At 48.3% G+C, this 13,514-nt stretch overlaps 1 protein-coding gene across 1 annotated transcript in view; it reads right to left on the bottom strand.

Annotated features, from left to right (window-relative positions):
• The window catches only part of LOC309847621 (uncharacterized protein), a gene marked incomplete at both ends in the record, with an annotated part of 65,535 nt that extends 60,622 nt beyond the window's left edge, over window positions 1–4,913 (bottom strand). Inside the window, 2 exons of the mRNA XM_082698180.1 lie at window positions 3,957–4,554; window positions 4,898–4,913. Coding sequence (XP_082554306.1) covers window positions 3,957–4,554; window positions 4,898–4,913 — 614 coding nt within the window. The remainder of the gene's footprint in view (window positions 1–3,956; window positions 4,555–4,897) is intronic.
• Window positions 4,914–13,514: the final 8,601 nt, after the last annotated feature.

The following is a 13,514-nucleotide window of genomic DNA, read 5'->3' as shown; positions in this document are numbered from 1 at the left end:
GTTGCTGAATAAGATTCTGGATGTCTGGGACATAGTGCGGGCAAAATTTTAGATTTGAAGTGGGGCCATGAATTCCGAATGTTTGGAACTGATGAGCATAGAGTTTCCCTGAATGCAAGAGAAAATAGGAAAATAATTCTGGAGACCCTTGGTGAGTATCCTGGGGAGGAAGTTGGCAGGTTGTTGGTATGGAAGGGCCCCTCTAAGAGAAGAAGGAACAAGTCCCCTGCCCTGTAAGGAAATAATGGAGAAAGTCTGTAGAGACATGATCTGGGGAGACGCTTTGCAAAGGAGTGGGAAATTTGCCCACTCAGAGCCAGTGCAGCCCCTGTTCACTCTCGGCCAGGCCTTAGGCCAAGCTGTTTGTACACTTGCTCAGATCAACAAGTGGTAAGACACTGAAGGTCACAGGTTCAATTTATTAAGCCACCAAAGTACCAATTCAGGTGGCCATTTTCCCAGTGCGTGCACAGTAACTGGTCCGCCAGGGTTGGTCAGTAAAAGGAATCTAATTCTTGGCAGAGCCATCCTATGACAGTTGGCTTGGAATGTCCCAGGTCCTCAGCCGTTGAGCAGTTGGGCAGACCACTCACTGGCCACTAAGTGTGGTCAGCTGGTCCCTAGGAAGGCTCCATGTGAGACAGCTGGTAATATGAAGTCTGACGCAGGATGGCCATGGTGGGTTTTTTCCACAGGCACTTCAGAGGGGCTTCTCTTGGAGGTAACTGTCTTGGGGTTTGGGTCATGGGTGGAAACCTAGAGGTGGGAGGCTGAGTGAGCATGTGGACTTTTCTGTTGGCTCAGGCACCTCCTCCAGCAGGAGTGTCCAAGAAAGAGACTTGGCTGTGGGCATCAAGGCATGATCTCACGTGCTCCAGGAAGGTGACTCGTATTCAGGAATCTCTCTCCCCAGGGAACCAACTCTATTCCTGTCCTGGACCCATCGTCATCTGTATGGTAACTCCTAGCATGTCAATTTATCTCTGTATATTTCAGGGCCCTCATTCTAGGATATGGCTTACAACCCCTTTCTGTCCCCCCACACCTCAAAAGGGCCCACATGGGCATTACAGGAGATGGTCAAAGGTGTCATCCACGAGCTGTGAAACAGCTGCATTTCTCCAATGCCTCCATGAAATGAAGGTATGTGCCCACAGGACCTACCTGTCCGGTGTTCTTAGTGCACCCCCAACTGCAAAACCTCCACAAGCCCAACTTGCATTCAGGAGGCTCTACTGAGCAGGCAGCAGGTGAATAATGGGATGAAAGGATTGGACTAGGAATAGGTTATCACCCATTTCCCTGGGTTCTTCTGCTAGCAAGATGTCCACAGTTCTCTCTATTATGATGCATTTCCCAGGATCTTGCCTCAAGGATTAAGAAGAAATGTTCACCCAAGGTGAAGAATATCAACTGGCCTGAAGCAGTGATTCGCGAAACATCACATCTGGCCAAACAATGGGAGGCCCCCTATGGATGGCCCACTTGAAGGTACTGTGGAAACACACTCTTTAGGTTCATTTCAGAATAATGAGTCTATTTTAATCAGTGACCCATATTTAAGACAAAACTATGAGATGTTCAGCTACATTCCTCTCTCCTGTATGCAAGGGTGGATGATCAAGTCAATCGGTAGTGACTCTAACTCTAGACATCAAGATACACTCCAACTCCAGAATGGGCTCCTGTTGAACAGTAAACAAAATCTCTAGCCAACGTGTGGACCGTTGTTTTTTTCCTCTTTTGCCTACATTCTTTGTTTTTCTTATGTTCAATTAGCCACCATAGAGTACATGTTTAGTTTTTGATGCAGTGTCCAATGACTCATTGTTTGCATAGAACACCCAGTGCTCCTCACCACATGTGTCCCCCTTAATACCCATCACCCCGATACCCCCTCTGCTCCCCTCCCCTCACCCTTCTGTAATCCTCAGTTTTTTGCAGGAATCCAGAGTCTCTCGTGGCTTGTCTTCCTCTCTGATTTTTTTCCCATTCAGTTTTCTCTCCCTCCCTCTATGGTCCTCTGCACTATTGTTTTTTTTTTTTTCCTTTTTTAAAGTTTTACTGTGTTGTTAGTCATCATACAATATATCATTAATTTTTGATGCAGCATTCCAAGATTTGTTGCTTATGTATAACACCCAGTGCTCCATACAATACGTGCCCTCCTTACTACTCACCACCAGGCTCATGCATCCCCCACCCCTCCCCTCCAAAACCATCAGTTTGATTCTCAGGGTCCATAGTCTTTTTTTGATCCTTTTCATGAACAGAACAAAATCATGTAGTATCCATCTATGTGCCAGAACACACACTGAACCCTACCTTTTGGGGAGTATTTAAAATACTTCATTTAGATAAGTATCGATTTTATGTATTTCCCTCCACTGGTCCACTCATACAGAAATGCTGTGTTAAAAAAACAGTGATTCGTTTCTCATAATTACTCACGAAGAGCCTGTTTTTCCCACACACAGTGACCGAGAAATTGGTCCGTGAATTCACAAAGGTTGAGAGATAACGAAGTACCTAGCCTTAGCTACACACAGAGAAAAAGCAGATCAAATACATAGATGGTGAGAGAATGACTAATTTGATTAGTATGTGCTTAGAGAAATATGACTTTGGAAAATGGAATTGGTGTTAACACTGCTTTTGATTTCATCTGGGACCCATGTTCAACTTTGTTCTAGAAATGTCTGATGACTCAGGACGGTAAAAATGGATAGGAATGGTGTTTTCAATCAAGAATGGGACCTCTATTTATTCTCAATATGTGTTTCTTTTCCCCTCTTCACCCTAAAGTTGGGCTAGTGACTCTATGGGGGGGGGGGCAGGTCACCTCCCCTCATGTCATTTCCTTTCAAAAACAGAGGGATAATGTGTGAGACAAGAGTTCAACTTTGGAAAGGAAGTCTTTCCTCTCATGTGCCACCCTTGTCTGTGACTAGGCACCTGTCTGGACAGAAGGAGTTGGCCACTGTGCAGCTCGAGTGACTCTGAAAGGTCTATGATGACACCATCACCATGGCGACGAGAGAGACACCTCTGCTGTGCTGTCCAAAGGTCCCTCTTTGGGCTGAGTGAGTCATTGAGACAGGTACAACTCTCAAGGACGGAAACAGGATTGGAAATATTTTGTGTGGCTGCTGTTGTGATATGTTCTTACAGATCTCCGGACTGCTGTTTGCTGCTAACCAGATAGTTCCCTCTTCCTCCAAATATTTTCTCATCATTGAAAATTTTCTCTCTCCCAACTTGTCATTCGGAGTTATACAAATGTTTTATAGTTTAGTTTTATCCCTTGATTTCTATTTTTGGTTATTCTACCAGGCTAGCTGCCTTTTGTCCTTCGTTGTGAAAACTGTACTCCTCCCTGTGATATCCTGCACCACACCCTTGACACACTAGGTTCCCCTAGGGGAGAAAATACGGCAATGTCTATTTTCATTTCTGTCCAAAATTATATATTCCAATATATGTTCAATATATATATTCGCGATAAGCACCTCCTGAAGCCAACTTGAAACTAGGACCGGCTCCTTCTCCCCTGAACTGTGAACAGGCCTAATATGGGGAAATTCATCAATTCAATTAAAGGGGCCCACTGCCTCCAAACACCTCCACCCCCACCCCTCATGGTTCAGCTCAGCCTGAGAAGCCTGGAGTGCCTGCCTTTGGGGACCCAGCTGGATTGCCTGCAGGAAGGACGCATGGATGAGCCTGAAAGTCCCACCCTCTGCCAGAGGAGAGAAAGTTTGTCATTTACCCGGGTGCTGGGCTGTCACCACTCCGGGTTCCTTTCTCACCCGGCTCTGGGCGCTGAGCCCCCAGCCTGCGGGGAAGCGGCTGGACCTGGGAGCCCCGATTGGGGGCAGGAATCCTTTGGCGGCAGCTCGGCCGCCCCGCTCCCCCTCCGGAGCCCTTCTACCTGGCCCTGCCGCCTCTACCCTTACCTGAGGGGGTCTCGGCCACTTGCAAACTCTGCCAGCAGAGCCCAGCAGGCGCCAGGGTCTCCCTCGGCGACTCGCGCGTCCCGCTTGGCTCGCCCGCTCCGTGGGCGCCTTCCCCGCTGCCAGCCGCTGCAGTGGCATCCAGCAAAGCCGACTCGGGATCGCCTTTCTCGCCACCAAGCCTGCTCAGCGCCGGGTCCGGGGCGGGGGTGGGGGGCTGCTCTTCGGGGCTGGCGCAGGGGGCCACCGTACGCGTGGCCAACGGGAAAGTGCAAGAGTGTGCGTCCTGGATTGCAGCAGCGGCGACAGCGGCGGCCGAGGACTAGGAGGCGGTGGCGACGCCAGCCGCCGAGCCGGGGAGGCGGGCAGCGGCGCGAAGTGGAAGCCCGGTTCCCGCGAGCATGGCGCCCGGGCGGGCGGCACTGCGAGTGCCCTGCGCCGGGACGAGGTCCCGAGCGCGCGCGGCCACCGGGTCGGGGGATGGCGAGGCCGGGGCACGGCGGGCGCGGGCGGCGGCTGGGCGCGGGGCGCCGGGCTCCGGCCGCTGTGCCTCGCGCTCGCCGCCTCGCGCGCTGCCTCGCTCGCTGCCCGGACTTCCCGTCTCAGGCCCGAGCACCCCGCCGCCGCCGCCGCGAGCAGCACGCCTCAACCGGGCGAGCGCTGCCCCCGCTTAACTCCTTACGTGCCACCTGGCCCTCCCGCAGCCGTCCGCGGAGCCAGGCAACTCAGCCCCAGGCAGGCCTCCCGGCCTCGCTTTGCTTGTCTCTAAAATGGGCTCGCGGCCCGGCTCTGGGGAGTCGAGTAGAGAATTAACGGAGCAGATTAGTGATGCGAAGTGCCATCCGGCGGGCATTAAGGAAGTGCTCGATAAATGGCAGAGGATTGGCTTCTGCTGCTGCTGCTGCTGCTGCTGCTGCTGCTGCTGTGCTGGGTTAGCAGGTTACCTTGCAGAGTAAACATCCTGAAAAGGGCGGTTTGGTTTGCTGGTGTTTACTTTGTTCTTTTTAACTGGAAATAGGTTTAAGCTGTGTGACCCTGGGCTAGTCATTTACCCTCTCTGAGCCTGTTGCAGAAGATTCCCTCTGCACTGTGTGACCTTGGGTCTCAGCACCCCCTCTGAACCTCTTGTAGTAGCCTCATCTGTAAAGTGGGGGATGATCGATGTGGCTCACCTTCAAAGGACCTCCTGCAAATCTCTGGAAAGGGAGCTGCTCTCAAGAGAACCACCATGGAGCCAGTCTCCTAAATGCCAGGCACCTGGCCAGGGTAGTTCCAAACACATCACCTCATTAAGTTATGGAAACAACCCTAAGAGGCAACTTGTTTCTTTTCTTTCTTTCTTTTTTTTTTTTTTTTAAGATTTTTTATTTCTTCATGTAACAGAGAGAGAGATCACAAGTAGGCAGAGAGGCAGGCAGGGCGGGGGAGCAGACTCCCCGCTATGCAGAGAGCCCGATGTGGGGCTCGATCCCAGGAGATCATGACCTGAGCGGAAGCCAGAGGATTAACCCGCTGAGCCACCCAGGCCTCCCGAGGCAACTTGTTTCAACTCCCCTTCGCAGGTGAGAGATTTGGCGCCCCAGGATGTTAAGTTCACCCAAGTTAGCATGCTTACAGAGGATTGGAGCTGGACCCAAGGACCTTCTGACTCCCAAACCAGTACTGTTAAGCTGGGGATTGAAGGAGAAGCTCTAATGTGGGCCAACCTTTGTTGAGGCTAGCAACCAGAATTTGCATCTGCACTTCTTTAATTAGAACATGTTGTATTTCCAATTATAAAATTAATTCTGGTCTAATGTAGGTATTTCAGAAAATACTAAAATATAGGAAGGAAAGCAAATCAACCCTATTCCTACCACCCAGAGGTAATAATGAAGATCTTGATGTAGTTCCCCCACTCTTTTTTCTATACCCACATGTAAAGGCAGTTCGCATAAGGCGAATAATCCCAAGCACACCATTCCGTATCAGGAGATAGGAAGGGTCTGGCAGATGCAATTCATGAACCCCTTGCTGAGGCTGGACCCCCCAGGTACCCCCAGCTTCAACAAACCCAGATGACAGTGACCCTACCACTAGTCCAATAGAAACCTTACCAGGTTGGGGATTTGTGCATTTCACCCAGTTACCATTGGACAAACCCTGCTCTGATGCTTTCCCTTCTCCCACTGTTCCTGTGTCTTTTAGAAGACCAAATCATTCCTTTGCCTGGAGTACAGAGACTACAGATGTCACACACACCTTCCAGGCTGCCCAACCCCATCAGGAACAAAGCATTCCCAGAGTGAAGTCCCCAGGAGGACCGAGGCAGTGCTACGGCTTAAAGGTGCAAGCAATCTGGGTTCAAATCTGTGCTCTGTCTCAAGCAGCTGTCACCTCTCTGAGTCTGTTTCACATCTATAACATGGGGCAGAAAGAACACCAACCCTCTGGAGTCGTGAGGCTTACACAAGACAAAGACCAGTAAATACTCAACTCATAGCAGCTATTGCTTTTCATTAGCGAGGAGAAGTGATCTGAATAACACTAATACTGATTGTCAACAACTGTTGAGTCCTTGCAAAGTGCAGGCACAATTCCCATTAATTCCTAACAACAACTTCAGGTGATCGGTATTAGGACTTAGTCCATTGAGAGATGGGGAAACTGAGGCCCAGAGAGATGAAATCCTCTGTCAGAGGGTACATAGTAAGCTCACAGTAGAGGTTGGGTTAGATCCCAGCTTTTCTGGCCCCTGCGGCCCAATCACCAGCACAATTCCAAATGGCAGACTTGGTACCTTTCCCATGTCCTCCTTGTCCCTCCCCAGCTCAGAACCCTCTTGCTCTGTCTGGGGGACAAACCTCCTCCTGGGAGTGATCTGAGTGATCTAGGGACTGACACCTGGCTATGGAGCCCCCTGCAAGGTGCTGGGGATCTGAGAACAGAGCTATTAATCTCCAGCAGCCAACGCCAATCCCCAGCGCCCCCTCAGGCATAGGCACTGGGCTCATGGAGAAATGGAAAAAGCCCCAGGCTGGGACTCAAGCAGGTGAAGTTCAAATGTTAGGCAAGTGTCCTGGATTGGTCACTCCCCATTTTCATCAGCCACAAAAGGACGAATAATGTTTTCCCTGCCTACTTCCTAGGGTTGTTAGGAAAATTATGGATTGGAAAACACCTTGAGGGTAGAACCATGTATAAATACACAGCTGTGATCTTAGAGTCATCACAGGCATCACCATACAAGCAGTACAACAGAGCATCGTGACATTCTGTAGCCGTGGAAACTGGGGGCTCTGGAGACAGAATTGTTTTCCCCCATATAATATCCACCATGTGGAGGGAGGGGGCTGATTCTGCCTTTTCTTCCCTTGCCTAATTCTTGGGGTTGCCAGGGCACCATCCAAACACTGTGTAACCCCCTTGCTGGTCTCTGAAACCAAGAGATTGAGATTCGCTATAGAGAGTAAGGAGTAGGGGCTCCTGGGTGGCTCAGTGAGTTAAGCCTCTGCCTTCAGCTCATGTCATGATCTCAAGGTCCTGGGATTGGGCTCACTGCTGGCCAGGGAGCCTGCTTCCCCCTCTCTCTGCCTGCCTCTCTGCCTTCTTGTGATCTGTCTGTCAAATAAATAATTTTTTTTAAAGATTTTATTTATTTGTCAGAGAGAGAGGGAGAGCACACAAGCAGGCAGAGGCAGAGAGAGAAGCAGGCTCCCTGCCGAGCAAGGAGCCCGATGCGGGACTCGATCCCAGGACCTTGGGATCATGACCTGAGCCGAAGGCAGTGGCTTAACCAACTGAGACACATAGGTGTCCTGAAATAAATACATAAAATCTTAAAAAAAAAAAAAAAAGTAAGGAGTAAAGTTTTAGGATTTTTGTCTAAACCACACAGTCAGTTCGGGCAGAATGAGACATTGGACAAACTAATTTTTGCTAAGGTCCTTCTCTGAGCGGGTCCTTGGCCTGGCCCTCTTTTGGGTATCAGGTTTCTGAGCCTCTTCCTCTCTCTGCTCTTGCTACTTCAGCACAGAATCTTACTGTTTCTTGGCCCAAGTCTGCTGCAGGACTCATGGAGGAGAGTGAAGAAACAAAGCCATCTTTGAAATCAATTATAAAGACCAAAACAATGATGTAAGAGAGCTTCTGTGAGTAAAATGATGTAACACCTCCAAGCTACGTTCATAGAACAAGTCACTAACCAGTACATCCCTGTCTTTGAACCACAGCGTCCTAAAATAGTATTTGCTGTAATTTCCTGAGTAGCTGGTATAAATGGAAAGAGTGTTAGAGTAGTGAGTGAGCTGTGTTGGGTGGTAACTAACTCCCCTTTGATGGTAGTTTTCTTTTTCTTTTTTAGGATGTCGTTTATTTTTTTTATTTGACACAGAGAGAACACAAGCAGGGGGAGCATCAGAGTGAGAGGGAGAAGCAGGCTCCCTGAGAAGCCGGAAGCCCAACACTGGGGCTTGGTGTGGGGAGTCTCGGCTCATGACCTGAGCCAAAGGAATCTGCCAGGAATCTCTCTCTGCTCCCCAGCCCCTCCGTTCAGAATCCTCCTATGATTTCCGCCATGTCCCCCCTCCCCTGCCCCAGCCCCACTCTTCTGATGGGGGCTGGTCTGCCATGCAGAATCCCAGAGTCCAAGGGCTGTGTCTTTCAACCATTCCTCTGTCCCTGGCACTCACTGAACACAGTGCTCTGCACACAGTAGGCTGTGTTAGTCTGCTTGGGCTTCTGTAACAAAAACACTGAAGACTGGGTGGCCTATAAGCAACGGAAATTTATTTCCCACAGTATAGGGGGCCGGGAAATGCAAGACCAAGGTGCCAATGGATTCGGTGTCTGGTGAGAGCGCACCTCCTGGTTTGCAGACAGCCATTTTCTTTCTGTGTCCTCTTAGGATGGACGGGGCTGAGGGATTTCTCTTCAGGTCTCATTTGTAAGGGCAAGGATCCTATTCATAGGACTTCCACCCAGGTAACCTATTCACCTTACAAAGGCCTCACCTCCTCCTACTATCACCTTGGGGGTGAGGTTTTAATGTATGAGTTCTGGAGGGACACATTTGGTCTAGAGCACAGGTGCTCTGAAAGAAATGAATGAATTAATAAAACCGTCCAGTATCGCCACAGATATATACAGATGAAAAGAATATCTGGTGTGATCCGGAGAGTTCACTCATTAAAAATTCAGTAAAAGAGGCAAAGGTATGTAAAAGTAGAAGAATGTGTACTGCAGTACCTTTTAATGGCAGAACGCCAGAAAGAATCCAAATGCCCAACAAGTGAGAGAACAGAGGGACCAATTCCAGTATATTCTTAAAGGGAAGGTACCACACGGCCGTGAAAAGTAATGAACTAGAACTCTATGCATCAGCTTGGATAAATCTCAGAAATTAGAGCATTGAGTAAAAAAGCCAAAAAGCTGGCTGCAAGATAATAAATAAGCTAATTGCAAAAGGACACATACATAATACTAGTTAATAAAATTCAGAACTATGGAAAACAATTCAGTATATTTTTATGAGCACCTACATGTACAGTAAAAGCAGAGAAACTGTGAATACTAAGTTCAGGAGAGAGTTAATGGCTGTGGGGGGAGAAAGGGGGCAGCAAAGATCCCAGAGCACTTTCATTGTGTCTTTAATGTTCTACTTCTGATGCCGTTTGGTGGATACGTAGAAGTTTTATTGTTTTTTTGGATTTTCTATTGTATGCCTGAAATATTTTATTTTATTTTTTATTTTTATTATTTTTTAAGATTTTATTTATTTATTTGATGGAGAGATCACAAGTAGGTGAGGAGGCAGGCAGGGGGTGGGGGGAAGGAGCAGGCTCCCTGCCGAGCAGAGAGGCCCATGCGGGGCTCGATCCCAGGACCCTGAGATCATGACCTGAGCTGAAGGCAGAGCCTTAACCCACTGAGTCACCTAGGTGCCCCTGTATGCCTGAAATATTTTATTAAAGAAAAAAAACCCAAGCTAGCTGTTGAGAGTGAAGGCCTAATTCCTATCTCCATTCAGATATTCGCTATGTGTCTCGAACAAGGGATTTAATCTCTGAGCTTCGGTTTCCTCAACATTACAATAGGGATAATAAATCTTGGAAGAATTAAGTGACATCATGGGTGTAAATTGCTTAAAGCAGTGGAAGTATTCAACAAATGGTAACTATTCATAAGTAATTATCAACAGCAGTTAGTTTCAAATTATTTGAAAACTGGAGACATCCAAGTAGATCAGCCATTTTAAAAAAGATTTTATTGTTGAGTAATCTCTACACCCAACATGGGGCTTGAACTTAAAACCCTGAGATCAAGAGTCACATGCTGCACCAACTGAGCCAGCCATGTACATCCAAGATCAACCACTTCTAACCTATCTTCACAGATGACACCCTAAGACTTGAGAGGTTGGGAAGTTGTCTGAGGTCATGGGGGGCATGGGAGGCAGCACTGAGGATGGGAGGTGTGCAGAGGACCCCCCTCTGGGTAAGGTGCTGAGCAGGTGTCTGTTCCAAAGTGCTTCCCTCAAAACCTCACTTCCTTCTAGGGAACCAACAATGGTCACATGGGGACCTACTAAAACAGTAGGACCTACTAAAACAGGTACCTGGACAGGTTCTAATGTGGCTTCCTAATCCCAAGGCCTATTTATGTCACCATGAAAGAGATGGAGAAGAATAATGTCACAAGGGCATCCCTTTCTATTTTATATAACTATATTTTTTAATATTTTAATTATTTATTTGTCACAGAGATATCACAAGTAGGCAGAGAGGCAGGCAGAAAGAAAGGGGGAAGCAGGCTCCCCACTGAGCAGAGAGCCTGAATCGGGGCTCCACTCCAGGATCCTGAGATCATGACCCAAGCCAAAGGCAGAGGCCCAACCCACTGAGCCACCCAGTTGCCCCCTATTTTGTATTTTTTTAGTAAAAATCTGATGCCTAACACACAGAGGCATATATCTTCACAAAAATACACAAATTCAAATGCAGTTTGTTAATAGCCCCAAACTGGAGACAACACAAATGTCTATCCATGGGAGAATGGACAGCGTTGCACTCTTTCTGCAGGATAATACTCTCCGGCAGAGAATGAACACACTACTGCTATCAGGACCACACAGACGAATGTCCCAAACAGTGTGGATGAAACAAACCAGACCCAAAGCTTTTACTTGCTGATATTTACATGAAGTTCAGCACTGGCAAAACTAACCAGGAGGCTAGATGTCAGAGTAGTGGTTGTGCTTCAGTGAGAGGTTGGAAGTGGGCTGGGGGGCCATCCGGGAATGGATAGTGTTGTGTTGGTTGGTCTGGGTCTTGGTTCCCAGGGTGTGTTCTTCGTGAGAATGCATAAGCTATACTCTTATTGCTTGTACACTTATGGCCATATATTACACTTCAATTAAAATATTGTTTAATATAAAAAAACTTGCCAATTGCAGTATTTTAACCACTATTAGTTACTGATTGTTTATGCCACATCACGGATGGAGTCATAAAATATAGAGGGCAATTGTGGGCCTCTCAGTTAGCAACTTCTCCGAAGCCTTGACCTTGAACGGTACCAGCTGAAACCAGCTTTCCTTTCAGGCTCACTGAAAGGGGGGATTGTCTACTGAGGACCCAGCCAGGTGGAGACAAGGGCCATTACTCAGGACATCTGGTCCAGAGAGACAGTAAAATTATCTGATTTGGCAGTTTCCTGGGATCAGATGCCCCAGATAATGGTCAAACTGCCATGGAGACACCACACATTCCAGCCAAAATACCCACCAGGTGGACCCTTCTCCTGGAGCCCTAATTGTGGGCGGAGCGCAGAGAGAGGCCTGTGCCACCCCGGGGTTTCCTTTCTGCAAGAGGAGCCAAAGGAGCTCTTCCAGAATCTGCATAGGCGCCAGAAAGGTAAGGCCGATCTGGTCCCAGCGGCGCTCCAGGCCTGTCCCCTCCAAGGACCCAGCTCTGAGCCTTTGGGCAAAGATGATCTCATTCAATCTAGCAGCCCTAGGAAAGAAGTAGCATCACAACTCCCATTTTGGGTGGAGGAAACAAGCTGTGAGAGGTTGAATGAGTCTCCCAGGAGTGAACACCAGGGGCGCTATTCCCCATTTCTTATCCAAGTTACTGGCCCATCTGGCATCCCTATGAGCTTCACTTCCACTGGATGCTCAAGGAGTTCAGGTCCCCCGCCATGCAGGCTCACAGGTGCAATTCAAAGTGCAGGGGTTCCATGGCGGAAACTGTTGCAGAGGTAAAAGACAGAGAAAGCAAGGTCGGACAGGAAGAGCCTTCAAACTGAATACAGGTCTGCCCTCTGGGAAAGGCCACGGGAAGGAAGGCAGTCTGTGCGGGGAAATCCCCATACCACAGCTCAGCTCAGAGGCAAGAACATTATCCTGTGTGTACCTTGACTTCCATGGGAAAGTCATATTCAATTATATACTGACACACCTCTCACCGACAGGAGCAGTACCGAGCAGAGACTTTTATTTTTTTGAGTTTATTTATGAGAGAGAGAGAGCGAGATCGAGAGCGCACACATGCATGAGCAGGGAGAAGGGGCAGAGGGAGAGAGAATCAGAATCCCCGTTCAGCAGAGAGCCCAATGTGGGGCTCGATGCTAGGACCTGGAATCATGATCTGAGCCGAAGGCAGACTCTTAATCGACTGGGCCACCCAGGTGCCCCTGGATGGATTTTTTTTTAAGATATTATTTGAAGTAATCTCTATATCTAATGTGGGACTTGAACCCATAACCCCGAGATCAAGAGTTGCACATTCTACCAACTGAGCCAACCAGGTGCCCAGAGTAAAGACTGTCTTAAAACACTGTTGCTTATGTATCCAGTTATCTGTGCCCCAAGCCTACCCATGGAGCCACAAGCCCTGCCTTATTTGTCAGGTGGTACCAGTGAAAGACCCTAGAGGACCCGCACCCAAGGACGCACTCACAGACCACTGGATGCAATAAGCAAGAGGATTTTATTCGGGCATGCTCGGACTCCCAGGGACACTTGACCACGAAATCCGCGAGGGATGGGTCAGTGTCCGAGAGCCCCGATCTGTTTCGGGAGTCCCTTAATATAGAATTTTACAGTCCATTACATCAGAGCCCTCACTTTTCTAGCCAGTAATTTCAGAGCATTACAGTAAGGCCTACACATAGGTAGCCAATCCTTTAAAACCAACCATACATTCTGGCCAGTCACCGTTCAGGTAGTGTACAGTAGAGGGTACGTGTTGAATTGCACGTTTCTAACCTTTATCTGTATACATGCTGAACCGCACGTCTCCAGCTAGCGTACGTGCTGAACCGTACGTCTCCGGCCTTGGTACGGGAGGCAACCCTTATCAATTTTACTTAGTAGTAGAAGAAATTCTTAACAGGGGAAGGGTATAACTTTATTTGATTACACAGCGAACGAGGGTTTAAGCAATTTTTCATTTCTTAGCAAAGCATTAGAAGCATTATTATACAGAAGCCAGAAACAGCTGGGTTAAACACAGATTTTTGCTATTCGTTATCCTGTTATGCTGCTTGCTGACTCCCTTATCTATGGTCAGCTGGCCACAG

This window comes from Mustela nivalis, assembly GCF_964662115.1.
Source record: "Mustela nivalis genome assembly, chromosome: 14".
Taxonomy (NCBI): Eukaryota; Metazoa; Chordata; class Mammalia; order Carnivora; family Mustelidae; genus Mustela; species Mustela nivalis.
The sequence above is the reverse complement of the archived record's forward strand: the minus strand, read 5'-3'. Positions and strand labels throughout refer to the sequence as shown.